Source organism: Pan paniscus, chromosome 12 (genome assembly GCF_029289425.2).
Source record: "Pan paniscus chromosome 12, NHGRI_mPanPan1-v2.0_pri, whole genome shotgun sequence".
NCBI classification, from domain to species: Eukaryota; Metazoa; Chordata; class Mammalia; order Primates; family Hominidae; genus Pan; species Pan paniscus.
The window spans coordinates 82,867,044-82,894,757 of NC_073261.2; the positions used below are offsets into that span (position 1 = coordinate 82,867,044).

A 27,714-nucleotide genomic window follows, 5' to 3' on the forward strand; every position below is an offset into this window, starting at 1 on the left:
CTAAGAGTTTATGGTAAACAAATGGAATAACCTGGTCACAAAGTATGTGCATCTTGAACTTTATGAGATGATGCCAAGTAGGCTTTTAAATTACACTCTCACCAACAAATTCCGAGACTTGTATTGCATCACATCATCACCATAATTTGCTATTGTCAGATTTTAAAAATTTATATAATGTAAAACGATATCTCATTGTGGTTTCATCTTACATTTTTCTGATTACTAATATAATTATTTTTTCCCATGTTTACAAGCCATTTACTTTTCCCCTTCAGTGCAATGCCTGTCGATGTCCTTTGTCCAGTTTTTCTGTAGGGTTGTTTGTCTTTTTCTTATTGATTTTTAGGAGTTCTTTTATATGTTCTGAATAATAATTTACTGTTTTTACCAAATCTAATATTTAGAATATAACTTTCTCCTTCCAAGGCGTTGAGGGGAGATGTCTGTTATACTGGTATAACTGGACATGTACATGCAAGAGAATGAAATTAGATTCACTACCTTATGCCATATACAAAAGCTAGCTCAAAATAAATAAAAGACCTAAATATAAGAGCTAAAACTATAAAACTCTTAGAAGAAAACATAGATGTCAGTCATTGTGATCTTGGGTTAACCAATGGTTAGTTATGACTTCCAAAGTACAAGCCACAAAGGGAAACAAAAGATAAATTGGACTTCATCAAAATTTAAAACTATTGTATGTGAAAGGATGCCATTAAGAAATTGAAAAAGCCTGAAAAATGGGGTATTTGCAAATCCTATGTCTGATAAGGGACTTTTGTCTAGTATATATAAAGAACTTGTACAACTCACTAATAAAAGGACATAACCACATTTTACAAATGGACAAAGAATCTGAATAGACATTTTTCCGAAGAAGATATACACATGAACAATAAGCACATGAAAAAGTGCTCAACATCAAAAGCCTTTACAGAAATGCAAATCAAAATCACAGTGAGGAAGCATTTCACATCCCATAGGATGACTATAATTTAAAAAATAGATGATAACAAGTGTTGATGAGGATGTAGAGAAAGTGGAACCCGCATAGACTGTTGGTGGGATTGTAAAATGCTGTATCTGCTTTGGAAAATAGTCTGGCAGTTTCCTCAAAAGGCTAAACATAGAGTTACCATGTGACCCTGCAGTTCCACTCTTAGGCATTGTCTTAGCTCGAGCTGCTATAACAAAATGCCATAGACTAAGTGGCTTAAACACAGACCTTTATTCTCATAATTTTAGAGGCAGAGAATCCCAATATCAAGTTTCCAGTTCCTGATATGGGGCCTCTTTTTGACTCTCAGATGGCCATGTTGCTGTGTGCTCACATGGCAAGAAGAGACAGCAAGCTCTGGTCTTTGTTCTTATGAGGACACTAATCCCATTATGAGGGTCCTAACCTCATGACTTAATCTAAACCTAATTACCTTCCAAGGTCTCCATCTTCGATTATCACATTAGGGATTAGGGCTTCAAAATACCAATATTGGGGTGGGGGAGGAAGCACAAACATGTAGTCCATAACAAGGATATACCTAAGAGAAATGAAAACATACATCTAAACAAAACTTGTACAAGAATGTTTGTAGCAACATTATTTGTAATAGCCAAAAAGTGGGAACAATCTACGTCTGTCAACAGATGAATGGATAAATAAAATGTGGTATATCCATGTGGTATGGCTATACAGTGAGCTATTATTCATCTATAGGAAGGAATGAAGTATTGATACATGCTGCAGCATGGATGAACTTTGCAAACATTATGCTAAGTGAAAAGCCAGTTTCAAAAGATCGCATATTGTATGATTCTATTTATATGAGACGTCCAGGCAACTAGTTTATTTTCTGTCTATAGATTTGCCTACTCTGGACGTATCATAAATGGAATCATACAATATGTGATCCTCTAGGGCTGGAGAAGGGTAGAGGTGCAAGGAGAGCAGTGACTGCTAACGGGTAAGTTTTCTTTTTTTTTTTTCGTTTAGTGGCAGGAGGGCAGTGAAAATGTTCTAAAATTAATTATGGTGATGGTTGTACATATGTGACTAATAAAAACTATTGTATACTTCAAATATATGAATTTTGTGGCATATGAATTACATCTCAGAAAAGCTGTTCTTTTTTTTCTTTTTTAATTTGAAAGCCATCTGCTGTCCAATTAGCACATGCCACATCAGCCTGGGGTTTGATACCCTAGTGAGAGGATGTTTAGGAGGAAGGACTAAGAGTGAATACTGTAATGGATACAGGCAGTTTAGGGAAAGACACTCAGTTCTGCCTTAACTAGAAATGAGCCACCCTGTTGGATAACCCTGAAAGATCTCTTTTTGATTAAAAAACTCTAGTGTAAAGTTCATTTGAGTTGGCCATATTAATGGGAACTGTTTTGCTGTTCGTACATTTACAAATGTTTTAAGATTGACATTACTTTGATTTTCTGTTTGCTTTTTCTAGTTATCAAATGCTTGATGGAAAATCTTGAGGAAGAAGTATCTCAGGCTGAAAATTCTCTGCTTCAGGCAGCAGCAGCATTTCCAATGTATGGGCGAGTCCACTGTATAACAGGAGCTTTGCAGAAGTTATCTCTAAAGTAAGGATTTCCACAGCTGCCTCCTGTCTCAGAAATCCATTCATTTCTGAGCTTTAACCTCTGGTTGGAATGTGTCCTGGGAAAGGAATGCAGTCTATTGCTTTGAATAAAATTGAAAATCAGATTTAAAAACATACGTATCTGTGTATATTTTTATGTCTCACATGTTTTATGTATTGAACAATTTTGAAACACAAATTCAACTTCTTTTATCTAATTTTCATTTTTAAAATGTGATTTTTGCTTTTAGTATAAATTTCCCTAATGTCCTTGTTGCAGCAGCCTGCAGTTGGTGAGCGAGTGGAGACCTGTGGTAGAGAAGCTCCTTTTGATGTCCTACAGGCTTTCCACTGTGGTGTCTCCAGTCATTCAGAGCTCATCCCCTGAAGGCCTCATCCCAATGGACACTGATTCAGGTTAGCAAATGAAGAAGGCCGGCTAGAGTGCTGTGGTTTGATTATTATGTCTTTACCTCTTTTTTTTTTCCCCAAGTATTTCTTTGGGGAGATATAAAAGCTAAGTTGAGGAGAAAATAATTATTATTATTTGTGGTATTTCTGCCTTTTAGCAATAGTTTTAACTATTAAAAAGTAGCAAAAAAAAAAAAAAAAAAATTCCCAAAACAGAGGATGAGCACGGTACCTTCTACCCCAGGGTAACTTGAGTTATATAATACTGTATAAGTTGAACATCCCAAATCTGAAAATTGGAAATACAAAATGCTCCAGATTTTGAAACTTTTTGAACACCAATGGGATGCTCAAAAGAAATGCTTATTGGAGCATCTATATTTTGGATTTTCAGATTAGGGCTCCTCAGCCATTAAGTACAGTGCAGATATTCCAATATTCAAAAAAATAAATTGAGAACGTTTTTGGTCCCAGGCATTTCAGATAAGGGATGCTTAACCTGTACTAAAATTGAGTGTTGTTTTTAATACACAGAAAAATCATGAAATATATTTATGTTTGGTGTTGAAATAAAGTTTGTAAATGTATTTTAGAGTGCAAAGAGAGGCTTGTATTAGAAAAACTGACTGTATCATAAACACTCACTGAACCATATGCTGAAATACCTTGGGCTGATAATTAAGGTAATGTGGAGTTATGTGTTTTGCACAGAGAATATTAGGTTTTCTTCTTTCCTAAAAATGAGTTAGAAGATTGGTGATGGTTCACGATAGTAAGACACATTTATTTAGCCTGTTGTTAGTCTAAATACCAAATTATTTTATTTAATTAATTTTTTTTTGGTAGAGATGGGATCTTCCTGTGATGTGCAGGCTGCTCTTGTCAAGCAATCCTTCTGCCTTGGCCTCTTAAAGCATTGGGATTACAGGCCTTAGCCACTGTGCTGGCCTTAAATACTAAATTTTGACGCTTTAGATTTTCTACTTGAGCAGTGCATAAGAATAAGGAACATGCAATCTTATAGCTAATATTTGGGTCAACAAAGTACCCATATATTCTGGATGAGAAATCTTGAATATTTCTGTTACCTACTGTGGGTAGATCCTACAGAGGATGCTAACATTATTTTTATTAGTGAAGAGTTTTAAGGTATCAGTTGGTCTCAAAAACTGTCTTTGCCCCACAGACTTTTCCTTCATTCTGCCTGTCTTTTTACCTCTGGTTGTCTTCATTTTTGCTGCTTCTTCCCTGTGTTATCTGCCATACATTCTGAATTGCTTGAGGAAAGTCTCCCCTGAAAGCTGTAAAATTGAATGGATAGGATTCTTAAAAATTTATTCTCTGATCTTTTCTTGGTCTTTGCGTGGTTTCTTTTGGGGTCATTGTTAGTTTTTCATGACTGTTGAAATTTATTTTTGACAAAATTCCAGGAAGGAACATAAGATGTTGATTGAATCATCATGATAGTAATTTGAGTGTTTGTATTTCCCATAGTACCTAAATATAAGTCAAAATAATAGATGTACAATAAATACCGGTTCTTCGATTTGTTAATTGATTTCAGATGATTACCCATGGCTAGTTTTGAAAATCTGAGCCTGGCTAACTCCTTACTACCTACATCCGTTCATTCCTTTAACTCATGTTCCTGAACCTCTGCCGTGAGCCAGTTTCTGTTATAGGCACTCGTCACTCAGTAATGAACAAAGTGTTGCATTCATGGAGCTTACATTTCCTAATCCAGTGAGTGCTTAGGGAATAAAAATGAAACTTAATGTAATATGAAGACTGTAAATCATAATTAGAAAGCAGTATATTACATAATGTGTTTCAAAGTTGTGGAGTCATTACGATATTTCTGTCCTATGAAAGATTGTTTTTGTTGTTGATGGGTTTTTAAAAATGTCTTTTTACCTTTCTATCTTTAAACTTTGATACCTTGTATTATGATAGGGAAATAATCTATTTTCTATTTTTTATATTTATTTATATTTTAAATCAAATATTGATTTTTTTCTACTTTTCTGTTGCCTGCTTCATTTTTCTTTCATAGAGAAATAGCCTCTTAAAACTAAATTTATTGAAGTTTATTGCACTTCTTTGACATGATTAGCACCATATTTGAGATATTTAGACAACACTAAGAAAAGCAGTGTAGATGACATGGTGGCCTTTGTCCTGTGGACAGTTTCAGTTAGTTTTTTTTGTTGTTATATTTCAGTCTAAATTGCCATATTTTAAAAATGCACTCAAGCATCATGAAAACTGTATAAATAGTTTTCATATTATCCACCTTGTGAGTCCCTTCTAATAAAGCTGATTATTAAGTATTGAAAATTATGGATTTTTTGAGTAAGCATCCCCAAGGGAAATATGGCATGTGATGTGTTACTGGGTTTCATGTACGCTCATTTCTTTCCCTCAGAGTCAGCAAGCCGCTTACAGATGATTCTGAATGAGATTCAGCCTCGAGATACTAATGATTATTTTAACCAAGCCAAAATATTGAAAGAACATGATAGCTTTGATATGAAGGACTTGAATGCTAGTGTGGTGAATATTGATACTTCTACAGAAATCAAAGGTAACTTATATAAAATGGATACTGTAATTCATGTTTAAGTAACAAGTAAAATGTACAGAATGCCCTTTTTATATGGTAAATTAGAGGTTGCAAATCTGTGCAGAACATTTCTAGAAAATAAAGTTTTTTAAAAATTTGGTTTTGGTAAAGATTTGGGTTTAGGAATGCATTTATAAGACTTTTACCAGGGGGGTGGAGCCAAGATGGCCGAATAGGAACAGCTCCGGTCTACAGCTCCCAGCGGGAGTGACGCAGAAGACGGGTGATTTCTGCATTTCCATCTGAGGTACCAGGTTTATCTCACTAGGGAGTGCCAGACAGTGGGCGCAGGACAGTGGGTGCAGCGCACCATGCGCGAGCCGAAGCAGGGCGAGGCATTGCCTCATTTGGGAAGCGCAAGGGGTCAGGGAGTTCCCTTTCCTAGTCAAAGAAAGGGGTGACAGACGGCACCTGGAAAATCAGGTCACTGCCATCCTAATACTGCACTTTTCCGATGGGCTTAAAAAACAGCGCACCAGGAAATTATATCCCGCACATGGCTCAGAGGGTCCTACGCCCACGGAGTCTCGCTGATTGCTACCACAGCAGTCTGAGATCAAACTGCAAGGCAGCAGCGAGGCTGGGGGAGAGGCGCTCGCCATTGCCCAGGCTTGCTTAGGTAAACAAAGCAGGTGGGAGGCTCGAACTGGGTGGAGCCCACCACAGCTCAAGGAGGCCTGCCTGCCTCTGTAGGCTCCTCCTCTGGGGGCAGGGCACAGACAAACAAAAAGACAGCAGTAACCTCTGCAGACTTAAATGTCCCTGTCTGACAGCTTTGAAGAGAGCAGCGGTTCTCCCAGCACACAGCTGGAGATCTGAGAACGGGCAGACTGCCTCCTCAAGTGGGTCCCTGACCCCTGAACCCCGAGCAGCCTAACTGGGAGGCACCCCCCAGTAGGGGCAGACTGACACCTCGCATGGCCAGGTACTCCTCTGAGACAAAACTTCCAGAGGAACGATCAGACAGCAGCATTCGCGGTTCACGAAAATCCGCTGTTCTGCAGCCACCGCTTCTGGTACCCAGGCAAACAGGGTCTGGAGTGGACCTCTAGCAGACTCCAACAGACCTGCAGCTGAGGGTCCTGTCTGTTAGAAGGAAAACCAACAAACAGAAAGGACATCCACACCAAAAACCCATCTGTACATCACCATCATCAAAGACCAAAAGTAGATAAAACCACAAAGATGGGGAAAAAACAGAGCAGAAAAACTGGAAACTAAAAAACAGAGTGCCTTTCCTCCTCCAAAGGAATGCAGCTCCTCACCAGCAACGGAACAAAGCTGGACGCAGAATGACTTTGACTTGTTGAGAGAAGAAGGCTTCAGATGATCAAACTACTCCAAGCTACAGGAGGAAATTAAAACCAAAGGCAAAGAAGTTGAAAACTTTGAAAAAAATTTAGACGAATGTATAACTAGAATAACCAATACAGAGAAGTGCTTAAAGGAGCTGATGGAGCTGAAAGCCAAGGCTCGAGAACTACGTGAAGAATGCAGAAGCCTCAGGAGCCGATGCAATCCACTGGAAGAAAGGGTATCAGTGATGGAAGATGAAATGAATGAAATGAAGCGAGAAGGGAGGTTTAGAGAAAAAAGAATAAAAAGAAATGAACAAAGCCTCCAAGAAATATGGGACTACGTGAAAAGACCAAATCTATGTCTGATTGGTGTACCTGAAAGTGACAGGGAGAATGGAACCAAGTTGGAAAACACTGCAGGATATTATCCAGGAGAACTTCCCCAATCTAGCAAGGCAGGCCAACATTCAGATTCAGGAAATACAGAGAAGGCCACAAAGATACTCCTTGAGAAGAGCAACTCCAAGACAGATAATTGTCAGATTCACCAAAGTTGAAATGAAGGAAAAAATGTTAAGGGCAGCCAGAGAGAAAGGTCGGGTTACCCACAAAGGGAAGCCCGACTAACAGCGGATCTCTCAGCAGAAACTCTATAAGCCAGAAGAGAGTGGGGGCCAATATTCAACATTCTTAAAGAAAAGAATTTTCAACCCAGAATTTCATATCCAGCCAAACTAAGCTTCATAAGTGAAGGAGAAATAAAATACTTTACAGACAAGCAAATGCTGAGAGATTTTGTCACCACCAGGCCTGCCCTAAAAGAGCTCCTGAAGGAAGCACTAAACATGGAAAGGAACAACTGGTACCAGCCACTGCAAAATCATGCCAAATTGTAAAGACCATCGAGGCTAGAAAGAAACTGCATCAACTAACGAGCAAAATAACCAGCTAACATCATAATGACAGGATCAAATTCACACATAACAATATTAACTTTAAATGTAAATGGACTAAATGCTCCAATTGAAAGACACAGGCTGGCAAATTGGATAAAAGAGTCAAGACCCATCAGTGTGCTGTATTCAGGAAACCCATCTCACGTGCAGAGACACACATAGGCTCAAAATAAAAGGATGGAGGAAGATCTACCAAGCCAATGGAAAACAAAAAAAGGCAGGGGTTGCAATCCTAGTCTCGGATAAAAGAGACTTTCAACCAACAAAGATCAAAAGAGACAAGGCCATTAGATAATGGTAAAGGGATCAATTCAACAAGAAGAGCTAACTATCCTAAATATGTATGCACCCAATGCAGGAGCACCCAGATTCATAAAGCAAGTCCTGAGTGACCTACAAAGAGACTTAGACTCCCAAACAATAATAATGGGAGACTTTAACACCCCACTGTCAACATTAGACAGATCAACGAGACAGAAAGTCAAAAAGGATACCCAGGAATTGAACTCAGCTCTGCACCAAGCGGACCTAATAGACATATACAGAACTCTCCACCCCAAATCAACAGAATATACATTTTTTTCAGCACCACACCACACCTATTCCAAAATTGACCACGTAGTTGGAAGTAAAGCTCTCCTCAGCAAATGTAAAAGATCAGACATTATAACAAACTGTCTCTCAGACCACAGTGCAATCAAACTAGAACTCAGGATTAAGAAGCTCACTCAAAACCGCTCAACTACATGGAAACTGAACAACCTGCTCCTGAATGACTACTGGGTACATAATGAAATGAAGGCAGAAATAAAGATGTTCTTTGAAACCAACGAGAACAAAGACACAACATACCAGAATCTCTGGGACACATTCAAAGCAGTGTGTAGAGGGAAATTTGTAGCACTAAATGCCCACAAGAGAAAGCAGGAAAGATCCAAAATTGACACCCTAACATCACAATTAAAAGAACTCAAAAAGCAAGAGCAAACACATTCAAAAGCTAGCAGAAGGCAAGAAATAACTAAAGTCAGAGCAGAACTGAAGGAAATAGAGACACAAAAAACCCTTCAAAAAATTAATGAATCCAGGAGCTGGTTTTTTGAAAGGATCAACAAAATTGATAGACTGCTAGCAAGACTAATAAAGAAGAAAAGAGAGAAGAATCAAATAGACGCAATAAAAAATGATAAAGGGGATATCACCACCGATCCCACAGAAATACAAACTACCATCAGAGAATACTACAAACACTTCTACGCAAATAAACTAGAAAATCTAGAAGAAATGGATAAATTCCTCGACACATACACCCTCCCAAGACTAAACCAGGAAGAAGTTGAATCTCTGAATAGACCAATAGCAGGCTCTGAAATTGTGGCAATAATCAATAGCTTACCAACAAAAAGAGTCCAGGACCAGATGGATTCACAGCTGAATTCTACCAGAGGTACAAGGAGGAACTGGTACCATTCCTTCTGAAACTATTCCAATCAATAGAAAAAGAGGGAATCCTCCCTAACTCATTTTATGAGGCCAGCATCATGCTGATACCAAAGCCAGGCAGAGACACAACCAAAAAAGAGAATTATAGACCAATATCCTTGATGAACATTGATGCAAAAATCCTCAGTAAAATACTGGCAAACCGAATCCAGCAGCACATCAAAAAGCTTATCCACCATGATGAAGTGGGCTTCATCCCTCGGATGCAAGGCTGGTTCAATATATGCAAATCAATAAATGTAATCCAGGATATAAACAGAACGAAAGACAAAAACCACATGATTATCTCAATAGATGCGGAAAAGACCTTTGACAAAATTCAACAACCCTTCATGCTAAAAACTCAATAAATTAGGTATTGATGGGACGTATCTGAAAATAATAAGAGCTATCTGTGACAAACCCACAGCGAATATCATACTGAATGGGCAAAAACTGGAAGCATTCCCTTTGAAAACTGGCACAAGACAGGGATGCTCTCTCTCACCACTCCTATTCAACATAGTGTTGGAAGTTCTGGCCAGGGCAATTAGGCAGGAGAAGGAAATAAAGGGTATTCAATTAGGAAAAGAGGAAGTCAAATTGTCCCTGTTTGCAGATGACATGATTGTATATCTAGAAAACCCCATTGTCTCAGCCCAAAATCTCCTTAAGCTGATAAGCAACTTCAGCAAAGTCTCAGGATACAAAATCAATGTACAAAAATCACAAGCATTCTCATACACCAATAACAGACAAACAGAGAGCCAAATCATGAGTGAACTCCCATTCACAATTGCTTCAAAGACAATAAAATACCTAGGAATCCAACTTACAAGGGATGTGAAGGACCTCTTCAAGGAGAACTACAAACCACTGCTCAGTGAAATAAAAGAGGATACAAGGAAATGGAAGAACATTCCATGCTCATGGGTAGGAAGAATCAGTGTCATGAAAGTGGCCATACTGCCCAAGGTAATTTATAGATTCAATGCCATCCCCATCAAGCTACCAATGACTTTCTTCACAGAATTGGAAAAAACTACTTTACAGTTCATATGGCACCTAAAAAGAGCCCACATTGCCAAGTCAATCCTAAGCCAAAAGAACAAAGCTGGAGGCATCATGCTACCTGACTTCAAACTATGCTATAAGGCTACAGTAACCAAAACAGCATGGTACTGGTACCAAAACAGAGATATAGATCAATGGAACAGAACACAGCCCTCAGGAATAACGCCACTCTTATCTACAACTATCTGATCTTTGACAAACCTGAGAAAAACAAGCAGTGGGGGAGAGGATTCCCTATTTAATAAATGGTGCTGGAAAAACTGGCTAGCCATATGTAGAAAGCTGAAACTGGATCCCTTCCTTACACCTTATACAAAAATTAATTCAAGACGGATTAAAGACTTAAACTTTAGACCTAAAACCATAAAAACCCTAGAAGAAAACCTAGGCATTACCATTCAGGACATAGGCATAGGCAAGGACTTCATGTCTAAAACACCAAAAGCAATGGCAACGAAAGCCAAAATTGACAAATGGGATCTAATTAAACTAAAGAGCTTCTGCACAGCAAAAGAAACTACCATCAGAGTGAACAGGCAACCTACAAAATGGGAGAAAATTTTTGCAACCTACTCATCTGACAAAGGGCTAATATGCAGAATCTACAATGAACTCAAAACAAATTTACAAGAAAAAAACAACCCCATCAAAAAGTGGGCGAAGGACATGAACAGAACTTCTCAAAAGAAGACGTTTATGCAACCAAAAAACACATGAAAAAATGCTCACCATCACTGGCCATCAGAGAAATGCAAATCAAAACCGCAATGAGATACCATCTCACACCAGTTAGAATGGCAATCATTAAAAAGTCAGGAAACAACAGGTGCTGGAGAGGATGTGGAGAAATAGGAACACTTTTACACTGTTGGTGGGACTGTAAACTAGTTCAACCATTGTGGAAGTCAGTGTGGCGATTCCTCAGGGATCTAGAAATAGAAACACCATTTGATCCAGCCATCCCATTACTGGGTATGTACCCAAAGGACTATAAATCATGCTGCTATAAAGACACATGCACACGTATGTTTATTGCGGCACTATTCACAATAGCAAAGACTTGGAACCAACCCAAATGTCCAACAATGATAGACTGGATTAAGAAAATGTGGCACATATACACCATGGAATACTATGCAGCCATAAAAAAATGATGAGTTCATGTCCTTTGTAGGGACATGGATGAAATTGGAAATCATCATTCTCAGTAAACTATTGCAAGAACAAAAAACCAAACACCGCATATTCTCACTCATAGGTGGGAATTGAACAATGAGAACACATGGACACAGGAAGGGGAACATCACACTCTGGGGACTGTTGTGGGGTGGGGGGAGGGGGGAGGAGGGAGGGATTGCTTTAGGAGATATACCTAATGCTAAATGAGGAGTTAATGGGTGCAGCACACCAGCATGGCACATGTATACATATGTAACTAACCTGCACATTGTGCACATGTACCCTAAAACTTAAAGTATAATAATAATAAAATTAAATTAAAAAAGACTTTCACCAGCCTATTAGGTGCTGTTGTGCAGCGAACAAGCTGTTAGAACAGAAAGCCTTGGAGTGATAAAACCTGCCTTGACAGCCCAGGTGATAAAAGAGCAGTGCTATATAATGAACCTGAGTTTGGGCAGCAATCAACTTCTCCCAGCAATGTGGTTCATTGTCTGCTGTGAGAGTTCTTAAAGTCAAGCAGGCTTTTAAAGGAAACAAACCTTATTAGTAAAATGGGAGCTGCTTTGTTGTGTCAAGCTTCCAGAATTCGAGTTCTTACATCTTGTTTGATCATTAGTTGTTACTGAATTTTCTGCAGTGCTGTAAAACGTCATCAGAAGCAGCAATTTCTTAGTGATGTATTACATATTCTACATTCTCCACTAGGTGGGGATATTGTCTTGCAAAAAATTATCTCCACACTTAAATTTTTAAATTACACAAAATAACATCTAAATGTAATTATAGCCTATTGTAATAGTTTCAAACAGCAGAGGTACATATGAATTAAAAACAAATTAAATTCCTCCAAGGTTTCCTCTCCAATTCCATGTCTTCCTTCTTTAGTGCAATATATTATTTTATACTTATTTTATATATTTATGTGTATGTACACTTACCCATTTAATGCATTGGGCTTTTTAAATAAAAACACAAATGAGATTACCCTATAAGTACCATTTGTCAGCGTGCTCTTTTATTTAATATAATAGTTCATCTTGGATTTTAAAAAAATATCAGTACCAAAAATACTCCTAAAACTAGAATAAGAGAGTAAGTAAGGCTAATTATAGCTTATTGGCCATGGGAATTAAATATATTTTGAAAGATAATTTGTATTTTCCTTTGATTTTAAAAGTTATATTCTACTCCTTTACTAATGCAACAGTCATGCTCACCAAAATAAATAGTGTATTTATTATAGTCATCCATATCATACTTTATGACAGAGAGGCAGAGTTTGTTTAATCTTTGGAAATTAAAGATTAAACAAGTTTTGGAACAATATTGTGTTTTATTTTAAAATTTAATTTGAAAATAATAAATTAAAATACTGGGCCTGGCATGGTGGCTCATGTCTATAATCCCAGCACTTTGGGAGGCCCAAGCGAGAGAATTGCTTTAGTCCAGGAGGTGATGTGGTGAAACCCTGTCTTTACAAAAAAATACAAAAATTAACTGGGTGTGGTGGCACATACCTGTAGTCCCAGCTACTAGGGAGGCTGAAGTGGAAGGATTGCATGAGCCTGGGAGGTCAAGGCTGCAGTGAGCCATGAGCATGCTACTGCACCCCAGCCTGGGTGACAGAGCGAGACCCTGTCTCCAAAAAAGAAAAAAAAAAAAAAAACTTAGCATGATTTCTTCTCATAACACATGCTCGACAAATGTTAGCTTCTTTCCTTCTGAGTGAATGTAACATGACAAATCGGGTTTGTTCAAGCAGATTATTCTTGGGGAAATTATGAATAAGCTTGTTTTTAGAAACCTGGGATATGAGTAATCAAGGTTGCAATAGTTGTGTTTTTTTTGTTTAAGGTAAAGAAGTAAAAACATGTGATGTAACTGCGCAGATGGTGCTGGTGTGTTGTTGGAGAAGTATGAAGGAAGTTGCTTTACTTTTAGGCATGTTGTGCCAGCTTCTGCCCATGCAGCCTGTGCCAGAATCTTCTGATGGATTATTGACGGTGGAGCAGGTAAGACACATGTTTATTCCACCATGTATAATTTCTGGTCAACGCATAAATCACAAACTTTTTTTATAACTCAACTCTAAAAAAAGGTTTAAAATTTTTCTTGAATAAAATCATACAAATGTTAACTGAAGAAAGTTCATGGTAATTTAGAATGTGAGACTTTATAGTACATTTCAAAACTGTGGCATTTTTAGAAATTTTTTCTAAGGTATATAAATAAGTGTAGATTTTACCTCACTTTTAACTGTAGTTTTATCTCTAATTTTTATTTCTCCATTTCACATACACAGACTTAAACTTTAGCTTTAAATTGTCTTATTTAGTAAAACTCCACAAATCTCTTAAATTTTGGAAAGAAAAAAAGTAACATGTTGGTTGATTATGGATCTCATGTTTCCCACTGCATTGATAATAAAGTTGTAGTCTTGGTTTTTTTGGCTGACTTTTGTTTTAAGACCACAAAGTTAGTTCACCATCTGGAACTGTTCAAGTGACTTGAGTGCAGTGTTTACAAGAAGTTAGCTTACCACAAGCATTTCATTTGGAAATATTTTAGATTTATTAGATTTCTGTTTTTAATTGATTCCCTCTTCCTTTCCATATGGTTTTGACAAATCCATTTCCCACCATTTTTCAGCAAAGATATATAACATGTACTTTCATTTTTAACTTTTTAAAAATAAAGGCAACTTTTTCCCTAGGGTGTTACAATTCAAGAACAAAACAAATATTGTAGTATACTAATGCTGATTATTTCTATAATAACTACATGACTAGTTCCATGGAAATAATGCTAATACTTTTTTTCTCACACTCTGTGGCTTATGTTGCATGCATCTGGTTAACAGCTGGGCTTGTGATGTTGCAAGGCCTTGAGATGAAGAAAGGCAAGGGCGCACAGGACACTTCAGGCATCATTATGTTCCTTATTCTCTTCCAAATCAAATAGGCGTTAGTGTCCTCGAGTTACTTGCAGTCATTGCTGGTGACTGGCTGTAGTGCCAATGCCAACATCTTTGCTGAGGAATCCAGCTATGATTAATGATTACTTCACTGATGTTCACCATCTTGCTAAGAAGTAAACATGTGCTAGAGGCCTTTGATTTCCCAACTTCTCTTTCCAAGGACGTTAAAACATTTAGTTTTTTGGGTTTGTTGGGTAGTGTTTAAAAAACAAATTAAGGGAAATGTATTTTGCTTTTATTGTAACTAAGACGTGAAAGCTTCCTATGAACATTATTTTGCCTTGACACTTTTTACATAGCACCCAAATCTTATGTATTTAATTTATGTGCGACAGCCATGTTAAAATTGGGAATTAATGTAAAATAAGAGATGTTTGTTAAAAAAAAAAAAACAATTATCACAAAAAGACAGGTTCTTATAAACCAAAGAATTCTTCCAGTGACTGCTTAAATAAAAAATAAGATCCTGACTGTTTTTCTGTAAAACATTAGTTTCCGTTGTAATGAGGTCCAGTCATTTTTCTATGTTGCCATTCACATGGTAACCTCACATACATAGGCGTGAGAAGAAACTGATGACTGAATGAGCGATGAACTGTATATGTAATAGCAGTGTTCTAACACTGGAACCCCGTCCTCTATGAAAAACTTGATTCTTCGTATTGCTGACTTTAGCTAAAGAAATGTCTCAGTTTAGGAGTCAATAAAAATCCAAAGTCATCAAGAAATTAGTGTTATTTACATTACTGGAGGATTCCTGCTTTTAAACATAACCTTTTGCCCCATGAACTTCCTTTAAATTAATAATAATTAAATATACTTACATGTGCTTAAAACCTTTAATAGTTAAAAATATAAATGACAGAGAAGAACGTCATTTACATTGGAATGGCTGGGCCACACCTGAGGTACACCCTTCCAAGAGCATCGTTGCCCTGGCAAAGCTAGATCTGCTGTGCCTAGTGGTAAAACTATGAATTTAAGAGTCAAGCCTTAGGTGAATGTGACTGCCGTCTGAATACACGGAGGCAGTGAAGTGACTTGCAGGCAGAATGCAACCCTAGTTACAGGGGAGAATGTGGAACTTGCATTTCTTATTCTTCAGAGTAATAACTGTGATCTACTTTTCTCTCAATGGATGAAGAAAGCCATTCCATACAGTCTAAAATACAATTCTATTCTATTTTGAAATTTGATGACTTGAATGTAGATGACAGTCCGTTTAAGATCATCCTGATTTTACAGCTCCTTGTTTAAACGGGTGGCCACTTAAATCCCCCATATAGGAGTATAAAAGGTAGGGAAGATTACAATTTGGGGTTTTTTGTTGCTGTGTGGGGAGAAGAAATGGGGTTTGTTTATAATTCTGAGTTTTCAGTGTTGTATTCACAAACCATTAGAGCTGGAAGGATCATAGAGATGATATTATCCAGCTCTCTTGGACAAGAGGAAGCTGAACCCTGGATGTTACCTGGTTTGCCCAAGATTGCAAAGCTAGTTTGTGGCAGCTCTGGAACAGGAACCCAGTTCTTCTCCTTGCCAGCCTGTGTTCTGACATGGCACAGTGCTGCCTTTGTTGTGAGCTGCTCATTTAATTTTTCTTTAAGTTTAATTTTCTGTATTTCCCATATCCAGGTAAATTTTCGCAAGCAACAGGACAGTAAGATGACTTGCTACTGAACTTTTTCTTAAATGATTGATTCCCTAGAGCACTTCTTGTGAAGCAGTGTGCTGTCACCAGTTTCTCCAGGAGGAAAATGTGTTCATTCAGAGGCATGTCTGACTTTCCTCCTTCGCTGTAATCACATAATGAAAGGTTCTTTCATAGTGTTCCTGTACAAGAGGCAGAGATAAAACCAACTTTGAGGGATGTAAGTGGAGACCCTTCAAGAGTAAGCAGTACACACAACCTTATCTCACAACTTCCTGACTAGATGATGTGTGTGGAGTTTTCAAACTTGATGTTTTGCTGATGTAGAGCTTTTGCTTGTTACATTTTGTTGGTTCTCTTTTCATGGGCTATCTGATACCCAGTGCCTACTGATTTTTTAAAACAGCTTCCTCCACCTGGAGTACTATATGAACTTAAGTTTATATGTATTTCCCTAATATTCTTAAAAAGAAACTACTAGGTAGATTTTTCATTCATGCTTTCCCTCTGCGGTAATTATCGCCACAGAAATCACACGAGTAAGATTGCCAACTATTAGAAATTGTTATTTTAAAACATTCTTTTTTAGTTTTTTTTTTTTTTTTTTTTTTGAGTCTGGGTCCCATTCTGGCGCCCAGGCTAGAGTGCTGTGGTTCCATTTTGACTCACTTCAGCCTCAACCTCCTGGGCTTAAGCCTCCCAAATATTTGGGACTATAGGTGTGTGCTACCACTCCTGGCTAATTTTTGTATTTTTTGTAGAGACGGGATCTCACCATGATGCCAGGCTGGTTTTGAATTCCTGGACTAAAGCGATCCTCCCACCTCAGCCTCCCAAAGGGCTAAGATTACAGGCATGAGCTACCATGCCCGGCCTAAAAATTGTATGTTAGATTCTGTTGTAACTTTTATGATGCCCAGAGTTAACTACATTGATATATTCCCTCAGTAGTGTCTTTTGTTATTATTTTATATTTTCTGTAATGAACTACAAATGGGATATATGTTTATTCACAAGTCTTAAATTGCTTTTTGTATTTTCTTTTGCCAAAGTTTATTTTTTAGAAATTACAAATAATTTCATTGAATTGCATTCAATGCAAGTTCCCATTTTTAAGCTTTGAAATGAAGTTGTGCATGTAACCACATCCTATTTATTGACTGCCTTACTACAAGGATATCGTGGGAAAATAAAGAAGTACATAATATGTGGTTCTGTGACGTCAAAGGGCTTAGAAATACAATAGAGGATACCAGACAGAAATTCATTTTAAAAAGTCAGACTACAGGGCAACAGTTAACATTGCCCATGGTTAAGAATTTGCTAGAAAGCAAAGAATAAACATTCTGGTAAGATGATATCTGAGTGGTAGAAAATTATTACCTTTGTTGTTTTGTAGGAGAACAGTGTTTGAGCTTTGAAGAAATCCCAAAAGTTAGTAAGAAATCACTGTAGGAGAGAAGGTACAGTTTAAAACATTAACTGTTTTACTGGAGTGTAAACTTTTGTAAAACATCCCGTTTAACCAAAGTGAAATTAGAAGTGGCTGTGTCTTAAAGTCAGAATTCAAATTAAGGCTTAGGGATTAAGTCTCACTACTTTATAGTATAAAATAAAAATAAAATGGACATTTACTGTTTGCTACTCTTTGCCAGGTACTCTGATAAACACTTAAATGCATAATCTTATTATTTATTTCTCACAATAATCCTGTGAAGTAGGTTCTAGTGTTAGCTCCATTTCACAAGTAAGAGAACTGTGTTTAATTACTTTGCGTTAGTAGTACATTTCAGAATTTACCTTCTCTAGATAAAGGGTAGATTTAAAATATATTTATATTTGTTTTTTATGGGTTTTATGCTTTAGATGAGCATTTAGATCCCCTAATTAGTCTGTTGGTGAATTATACATGCCTGGAAACATGGCATGTAGCTTCTTCCCCTGTGGAAATTTATACCCTGTGAGTCCATAAAACATGTTAATTTCCCTATAGAGATACTTTTTATGAAAAGTTAAGAGCAGGATATGCTAATTTTAAAAAGATAAGTGATTAGAATTTAAATTTCTGTTCTTTAAATTTTAAGAACAGAAATCACTGTATTTTTCTTGCACTTTGATCTTAATTTCCTTTATAAAAATCCTGAGATGTATGTTATTAAAAATTATTTTGTTGGAGGTAACATACTACCAGACTTCAAAATATACTACAAACCTGTAGCAACAAAAAAGTGTGGTACTGGTGTACAAACAGACACATAGACCAGTGGAACAGAATAGAGAACCCAGAAATTAATGTATCTACCGCCAACTGATTTTCGATAAAGGCTCCACGAACTCTCATTGGGTAAAGGACTGTCCAATAAACGGTGCTGGGAAAACTGAGTATGCTTTCTTCATATGCAGAAGGATGAAACTAGACCCACCTCTCACTCTATACAAAAATCAACTCAAAATGAATGGGCTGGGCACGGTGGGTCATGCCTGTAATCCCAGCACTTTGGGAGGCTGAGGCGGGTGGATCAAGAGGTCAAGAGACCAAGACCATCCTAGCCAACATGGTAAAACCCCGTCTCTATTAAAAATACAAAAATTAGCTGGGCTTGTGGTGTGCGCCTGTAGTCCCAGCCACTCGGGAGGCTGAGGCAGGAGAATCGCTTGAACCCAGGAGGCAGAGAACGCACCACTGCACTCCAGCCTGGTGACAGAGCGAGTCTCAGTCTCAAAAACAAACAAAAACAAAAAACAGAAATTAACTCAAAATGGATAAAAGACCTTCAAAACAATAAATGGTAAAGACTACTATAAAACTACTTGAATAGTGGTATTTATTCAGGACATCGATCTGGGAAAAGATTTTTTCTTTTTTTTTTTTTTTTGAGTCTCGCTGTGTCGCCCAGGCTGGAGTGCAGTGGCGCTGTCTCGGGTTTAGATGAACCTCTGCCTCCTGGCTTCAAACGATTCTCCTGCCTCAGCCTCCCAAGTAGCTGCGATTACAAGCATGTGCCACCCTGCCTGGCTAATTTTTGAATTTTTTTAGTAGAGATGGGGTTTCACCATGTTGGCCAGACTGGTCTCAGACTCCTGACCTCAGGTGATCTGCCCGACGTGGACTCCCAAAATGCTAGGATTACAGGCGTGAGCCACCGCCTGGCCTGGGAAAACATTTTTATAAATAAGACCTCAAAAGCATAGACAACAAAAAGTAAGTGGGATTATATCAAACTAAAAACCTTCTGCACAGCAAAGGAAACAACAGAGCCAAAAGATAAACTTCAGAATGGGAGAAAAAAATTTGTAAACTATTCATCTGACAGGATTAATGTCCAAAATGTACAGGGACCTCAAACATCTCAACAGCAAAAAAAAAAAAAAAAAAAAAAAAAAAGGACAAATGATCTGAACAGACATTTCTCAAAAACATAGAAATGACGAACAAATATATGAAAAAATGTTCAACATCACAAATCAGGGAAATGCAAATCAAAACCACAATGAGATATCATTTCATTCCAGTTAGGATGGCTGTTCCCAAAAAGACAAAAAAATAACAAATGATGGCAGGAATGTGGAGAAAAGGGAACTCTTACACCCTGTTGGTGGGAATGTAAACTAGTATAGCTACTATGGAGAACAGTGCGGAGATTCCTCTAAAAACTACACATAGAAATACCGTATGATCCAGCAATCCCACTACTAGGCATTTATCCAAAGAGAAGGAAATCAGTATATTGAAGAGATAGAGTGCTGCAACCCCTTGATTGAATAGTGTTGCAATCCCATGTTTATTGCAGCACTATTCAAAATACACAAGGTACGTAATCAACCTGGGTGTCCAACAACAGATGAATGGGTAAAGAAATGTGGTGTATATATACAGAGTGGAATACTATTCAGCCATAATAAAGAATGAAATACTGTCATTCGCAGCTATATGGATGGAACTGGAGGACATTATGTTAAGTGAAGTAAGCCAGGAACAGAAAATTAAGCGCTGCATGTTCTCACACATGTGGAAGTTGAACTCGAAGTAAAAAGTAGAGCAGAGGATACTACAGGCTGGGAAGAGTAGTTGAGAGGGTGGAGATAGGTAGAGTTGTGAAAGGATACCAAATTACAGCTACATAGGAAGAATAAGCTCTAGTGTTCTTTACCACAGTAGGATGACTATAGTTTGCAATAATATATATATATTAATAATTCCAAATAGCTGGAAGCAGAATGTTGAATGTTCCTAACACAAAGAAATGATAAGTGTTTGAAATGATGGATAAGCTGATTATTCTGATCTGATCACTATTTATTATATGTATTGAAACATTACTGTGTACCCCATAAATATGGATAATTATTTGTCAATGAAAAAGAATTTTTAAAAATGCTTTAAAAAATCTGTCTCCATAAAAGGGTTTACATGTCTTTATTATTTCAAGGTGCATTTTAATATTTGATGTTATCGTAAATCCATCTTTATAAAAATTACATATTTGAACTTTATCTTGCTGGGCTATAAAAATACAACTGCTTTTTAAATATGTATCTTATATTCATCCATATTACTAAACTCTATTATTTTAATCATTTGTGGATTATTTGTAGATTATATGTCCATAATGTCACCTGCAAACAATAAGAGTTTTTTGTTTTAAATTTTTATTTTACTTTAAGTTCTGGGAGACATGTGCTGAACGTGAGGTTTGTTACATAGGTATACACGTGCCACGGTGGTTTGCTGCACCTATCAACCTGTCATCTAGGTTTTAAGCCCCGCATGCATTAGATATTTGTCCTAATGCTCTCCCTCCCCTTGCCCTCCACCCCACGACAGGCCCCGATGTGTGATGTTCCCCTCCCTGTGTCCATGTGTTCTCATTGTTCAACTCCCACTTATGAATGAGAACATGTGGTGTTTGATTTTTTGTTCCTGTGTTAGTTTGCTGAGGATGATGGCTTCCAGCTTCATCCAAGTCCCTGCAAAGGACATGAACTCATTCTTTTTTTGTGGCTGCATGGTATTCCATGGTGTATATGTGCCACATTTTCTTTAGCCAGTCTATCATTGATGGGCATTTGGGTTGGTTCCAAGTCTTTGCTATTGTAAATGGTGCTGCAGTAAACATATGTGTGCATGTGTCTTTATAGTAGAATGATTTATAATCCTTTGGGTACATACCCAGTAATGGGATTGCTGGGTCAAATGTTATTTCTAGTTCTAGATCCTTGAGGAATCGCCACACTGTCTTCCACAACTTTTGAACTAATTTACACTCCCACCAACAGTGTAAAAGTGTTTCTATTTCTCCACATCCTCTCCAGCATCTGTTTCCAGACTTTTTAATGATTACCATTCTAACTGGCATGAGATGGTATCTCATTGTGGTTTTGATTTGCGTTTCTCTAATGACCGGTGATGATGAGCTTTTTTCATATATTTGTTAGCTGCATAAATGTCTTCTTTTGAGAAGTGTCTGTTTATATCCTTTGCCCACTTTTTGATGGGGTGGTTTGTTTTTTTCTTGTAAATTTTTTTATGTTCCTTGCAGATTCTGGATATTAGACCTTTGTCAGATGGATAGATTGCAAAAATTTTCTCCCGTTTTGTAGGTTGTCTGTTCACTCTGATGATAGTTTCTTTTGCTGAGCAGAAGTTCTTTGATTAGATCCTATTTGTCAGTTTTGGCTTTTGTCGCAGTTGCTTTTGGTGTTTTAGTCACGAAGTCTTTGCCCATGCCTATGTCATGAATGGTATTGCCTAGGTTTTCTTCTAGGGTTTTTATGGTTTTGTTTCTTTCTCTTGCCTGATTGCTCTGGCCAAAACTTCCAATACTATGTTGAATAGGAGTGGTGAGACAGGGCATACTTGTCTTGTGCCGGTTTTCAAAGGGAATGCTTTCAGCTTTTGCCCATTCAGTGTGATATTGGCTATGGGTTTGTCATAAATAGCTCTTATTATTTTGAGATATGTTCCATCAATACCTAGTTTATTGAGAGTTTTTAGCATGAAGGGGTACTGAATTTTATTGAAGGCCTTTTCTACGTTTATTGAGATAATCATGTGGTTTTTGTCATTGGTTCTGCTTATGTGATGGATCACGTTTATTGATTTGTGTATGTTGAACCATCCTTTTTTTTTTTTTTTTTTTGAGGTGGAGTCTCGCTCTGTTGCCCAGGCTGGAGTGCAGTGGCACAATCTTGGCTCACTGCAACCTCTGTCTCCCGGGTTCAAGCAGGTCTCCTGCCTCAGCCTCCCAAGTAGCTGGGACTACAGGCGCATGGTGCCACTCCCGGCTAGTATTTTGTATTTTAGTAGAGATGGGGGTTTTACTGTGTTGTCCAGGCTGGACTCGAACTCCTGAGCTCAGGCAATCCACCAGCCTCAGCCTCCCAAAGTGCTGGCATTACAGGCATGAGCCACCGTGCCTGGCCTCTTTCATATTTTTTACACTTTTCATTTCTTCTTATTTTAGTGTGCTGGATAGGGGCTCCAGAACAGAATTCAGTAGAAGTTGTGACAGTAGGAACCCTTATCTTGTTCCTGATTTTAAAGAGGATTAAAAAAAAAAACACACACAAAAAAACCCTACACTGTTGTCTGTGATGTTTGCCTGTTGGGTTTTTATAGGTATTCTTTATGATGTTAAGGAAGTTTTCGTCTCTTCCAAGTTTGCTAAGAGGTTTTTTTAAAAAAATTATGAGTCGAAAAAAAGGAAAAGACTAGAAAGAAATGCAATAAAAATTAATAGTTACCTCTAAAAAATTATTTTGTACATCCATTATCCATTTTGTGAACCTTAAATAGAAACTCAGTGGTATCTAATAGGCAATTGAGTTGGAGTTTTCAGAGGTTTTCATTTTAAAGTGAAAATTCTGAGATTTTCATTTTAAAAATCAGATTTTGAAATTGTTTCTGATTTTATTGTTATTAATTTTGTAAGTGGTTTGAGTTAAGTCTGTTTCATGTAGTCTGATTATCCACTGGAAGGCTGTCAGCCTGGTGTTTCTTCTCTGTTCAGCTGCTCATGGACTACACTGCCAAGCCCACTAGTCATTTGTAATTGGATTCATCTCTTCCTTGTAGCCTTGTCCTTACTGTTTTCTAGCACGAAACTTCTAGGTCATTCAGCCAGGTTTACTTACCCTTGTCTGTGTATGCTCATTCATTGATATGAAAAGACCTAGCAAAGTATCTGGCAGGTAGCTGGCACGCACTTACTTAGTGTTGGTCTATTCATTCTAGTCTCCCAGCCTCTTCTCATGTTAATTACCCTCTTTCATTTTGGTCCACCCAAGTACTGTAATAGCCTGTTCAAGTTCTGGATGTGAAGTGTTTTCTCATTATTCCAGTGCAAAAGGATCTTTCATTTTTTGGAACTTATGCTTCTAATGGACACCAGACAGCATGTTGGTTTTCTTTGCCAAAGTGAACTAAAAGCCTGCTGAGGACAGGCATCTTGTTTTCATCTTTTCTATCTACCACAGCATTAAGCTGCGAAGCATTTTACATGGTGCTAAAGAAAGACTGTTATCTAACAGGAATTTTACATTATCTTCGAAAGGAAAAAAGATAATAAGCCTAGGTATTAGCCATGTGGGTTTATTCGGAAATTATTAAGTGCAAAATGAAAGGAAAAACTGCCTGTATCTCAGTTTTGTCCTTAGAACATCAATCTGTTTTCTGTGCCAGGAATACCTAGGGTTGAGGTCCATCCTTGAGAAGACCACCCACTGGTCATACTTCTGAGGTCTTTGATTTTTATTATATGCTTTTTGTTTTAGACCCCTTCGAAGGGAGTTTGAATAAAGGAAGCAATGAAAATCTGATCTTTGCCTAAGGAGTAAATTATGAACTGTTGTAAATCCACAGAGAAGCACTTTGTCAGTAATGACAAAGTTTATGTTTTCCTGAAGTATGTTTTAATATCTGCAACATTTTGGGAAAAAAATTAAGGAAGTTAGAGAAACCTCATCTCATTGACTTTCTGTTTTTATTTTCTGTCTTTAAGTACCTTCTTAGAAATCTCTTGTTTCTCTAATAATCGAAATGATGGTCATTACAAATAAGCTAACTGGTGGTTCTTCTAGTCCTTATTTTGTATTAGTATTATTTTTTTAAGCTGGCTATCATGAGTTACTTATTTTATAGGATTATCGGGCTTCAGCCCTATTTTAGGGGTTTAATTCGGATTTAAGCCTTGATAATTCTGTTCAAAGTATGCTCTGAAATTACCACATTGGAGATAAAATAAGGCTTACCTGACTGTGGCTCTCGACAACTGGTAGTATGTGGTCTTTAAAAGATACTAAAATCAAGAGTATCATCAGATCTTTACAGGAAAACTAACTGAAGAACATGACCTGTCACTCTTTGGGATACTAAAGAGTTAGAATTTTTTTTTAAAAAATTATTATGTACTGCTTTTTTGGTTCTTTGTTAGTCTCCTATCTGATTCTTGTTTCTCCATGTGTATCACTTATTATATCTTTATAATCAGATGTACTTTGAGTGTGGATTATGTCTTTAGTTTTCCTCTATTTAGAACCCTAGTCAGAACTCATACTGAACTGAATTGGATTATAGGTTATGGGCCTGTTCTGAGCTTTTCAATTTATTACTTATTTTAATACAACAACCTGTGTCCTAAATACTGGTATTATCCCTAGTTTATGGATGAGGAAACTGAGATACTTGCCCATGATGACATGTTTAACTACTTATTCTACTGTTTATCATCTCTAATGTGTGCAGAATACTAATCTAGTCCCTATGCTGAGATAGGAGGTGTTTCTAGGTAAGCATATCTGAGATATCTTGGGACAACTTGTCTTTTACCATCCTGTGATCTGCTGGGGAGACCTGGATCAAGAGATAGCTGGTTACAGCTTTGGTCCTGAGTTTTATACAAAATCTTGATTTTTAAAAGACAATAGTCACTAAATCTAATGGTATAAAAGCCTAATCAGCTTAAAAGTTAATTCTATTCAAAACCTTAGTCAACAATGAATTGTCCGTTTTATTTTCTTTAAAATAAATAATCTGCCCGGCCACAGTGGTTCATGCCTGTAGTTAACAGCTACTCGGGAGGCTGATGCAGAAGGACTCCTTGGGGCCCAAGAGTTGGAGACTGTAGTGCACAGTGATCACAGCTGTGAATAGCCACTGTACTTAAGCCGAGGCAATATAGCAAGACCCTGTCTGTACAAAAAATTAAAAAATTAGGTGAATTTGGTGACATACACTTACAGTCCTAGCTGCTCAGGAGGCTAAGGTGGGAGTATTACTGTAACCTCAAACTCCTTGAGCCTAGGAGTTTGAGGTTACAGTGAGCTATGATTGTGCCACTGCACTCCAGCCTGGGTGATAAAGCAAGACCAGACCCTGTTTTTTTTTTTTTTTAAAAAAAAGTCATATTTGTTATTTGTCTAATCTTGTGTGGAGAAAGACAGCATGTAGGAAAGCCACTGGGTGACATTCTGGCAAATTCCATGGTTCTGTCTTGAAGTGAAGCCTAGTAGTTTTTCAGGAGGTCCTTTGCACCACATCTTGCATTGTCATTAACAATTTTATGTCTCTAAAAGGTAATACGGGTTATTTTTTAATGGGTATGGAGTTTCCATTTGGGAAGATGAAAAGTTCTCTAAATGCATGATGGTGATGGTTGTACAAAAGTATGAATGTACTTATGCCACTTAATTGTACATTTAAAAAGGGTTACAATGATAAATATTATGTATATTTTACCACAATAAAAAAGAAAAAAATTTTTAAAAGAAGGAAAAAAGGTAATTATTTCACCTAGACCTATGTGTGTGAGTGTTGTCGCTTTGTGTGATTTTCTGTTGGAGTTGAATAACATGAGCTATAACAGAAAACACACTGAGGTTTGTGAATGTGACATAGGAAGGCAGTTCTAGTGTAGCAGTTAAAGATGGTCAACTCTGGAGCCAGACTGCTTGGCTTCATGTTCTGGTTCCATTGCTTTCTTGCTGTCTGACCTTGAATAAGTTTCTTAGCCTTTCTTGGCCTCAGTTTTCCAATTGTGAAGTAGAGATAATGATCGTACTTATTTCATGGAATTACTGTGAGGATTAGATGAGCTATTGTTAAAAAAAAATACTTAAAATAGCTGGGCACAGTGGCTCACGCATGTAATCCCAGCACTTTGGGAGACCAAGGTGGGCAGATCACCTGAGGTCAGGAGTTAGAGACCAGCCTGGCCAACATGGTGAAACCCATCTCTACTAAAAATACAAAAATTAGCCAGGCGTGGTGGCAGGTGCCTGTAATCCCAGCTACTTGGGAGGCTGAGGCAGGAGAATCACTTGAACCCAGGAGGTGGAGGTTGCAGTGAGCTGAGACTGTGCCACTGCACTCCAGCCTGGACAACAGAGCAAAAATCCATCTCAAAAAAAAAAAAAAAAGCTTAAAACATGTTCTGTCATATGGTAAGCGCTAAATGAATGGACCCCTAGACCTGGGTTCTAAACAGTGTTACTGATATAAATATACTTGCGAATGTAAACATAAATCGGACATTTGTTTTTGCTTTTTTTTTTTAAAGGTAAAAGAAATAGGAGATTACTTTAAACAACACCTTTTGCAGTCCAGGCACAGAGGAGCATTTGAATTGGCTTATACTGGTTTTGTGAAACTCACTGAAGTACTAAACAGGTAAAACAAATATCCTTTTGTGTACGTTTTAAAAAGACTAAATATACAAAGCATATGCTTGGAGTAGAATTTAGTTGTGTCTTTTGAAGTTTAAAAGAGTAAGACCTGGTTGACTACAAAACTCTTGGAAGAAATTGTTTTCTTAGGTTTCATTGTATGATTTACTGCAGATAACTGATTGAAACGTCCAAACTGAGTTATTATTCTGTCATTGAAAGGTGATTTGAAGCAAACTCAAAGATTTTGCTAAAAATAGCTTTGAAATTACTGTTTTTTTTTTTATTGAATGAAATAAATGTTTTGTCTGTTTGAAAATTACTTGGTGTTTGGAATAAAACAGGCCTTGCAATTTTGGGGGTTTGTATTACAGAAGCACTTAAGGATTTTGGTTTTTTTCTTCATAATTTTATCATATAGAAAAGTTTAAAAGAACAGTAAGTAGACTGAAAAGTAGAAAAGATTTTTTTCCTTTTACCTGGAAAACTACTTAGATAGATTTCATATATTTAACCAAATGTATTTCTTGACATTATAGTTACAGATAATTTCATTCATTCATATAATAGATTTCCTCCAAAGAGCTTGTGGGGAAACCTTAAATTACTTAATGACTAAGTGTTCATGGCAAGTGTTCTCTAAATAAAAGGTAGTATTTTCCAGGAAAACATTTCCATTGCCTGGAAACTTTTTGAAATGAAGCAGAGTTCTGCCAGCCTTGTAGCCTCAGCAAACATTTTATTTTAGGCTGTTAAGACATCTATTCCTTGAATATTTTTGAAACTTTTTTTTTCACA

General features: G+C 37.3%; 1 protein-coding gene across 4 annotated transcripts in view; it reads left to right on the forward strand.

The window, feature by feature from the left end:
• The window catches only part of THADA (THADA armadillo repeat containing), a 362,591-nt gene that overhangs the window by 41,723 nt on the left and 293,154 nt on the right, over nucleotides 1–27,714 (forward strand). For all 4 annotated transcript variants that reach the window (XM_003809126.5, XM_055108026.3, XM_003809127.7 and 1 more), the window contains 5 exons: nucleotides 2,466–2,601; nucleotides 2,881–3,017; nucleotides 5,437–5,595; nucleotides 13,481–13,638; nucleotides 26,811–26,920. In XM_003809126.5, the coding sequence (XP_003809174.3) occupies nucleotides 2,466–2,601; nucleotides 2,881–3,017; nucleotides 5,437–5,595; nucleotides 13,481–13,638; nucleotides 26,811–26,920 (700 nt within the window). The remainder of the gene's footprint in view (nucleotides 1–2,465; nucleotides 2,602–2,880; nucleotides 3,018–5,436; nucleotides 5,596–13,480; nucleotides 13,639–26,810; nucleotides 26,921–27,714) is intronic.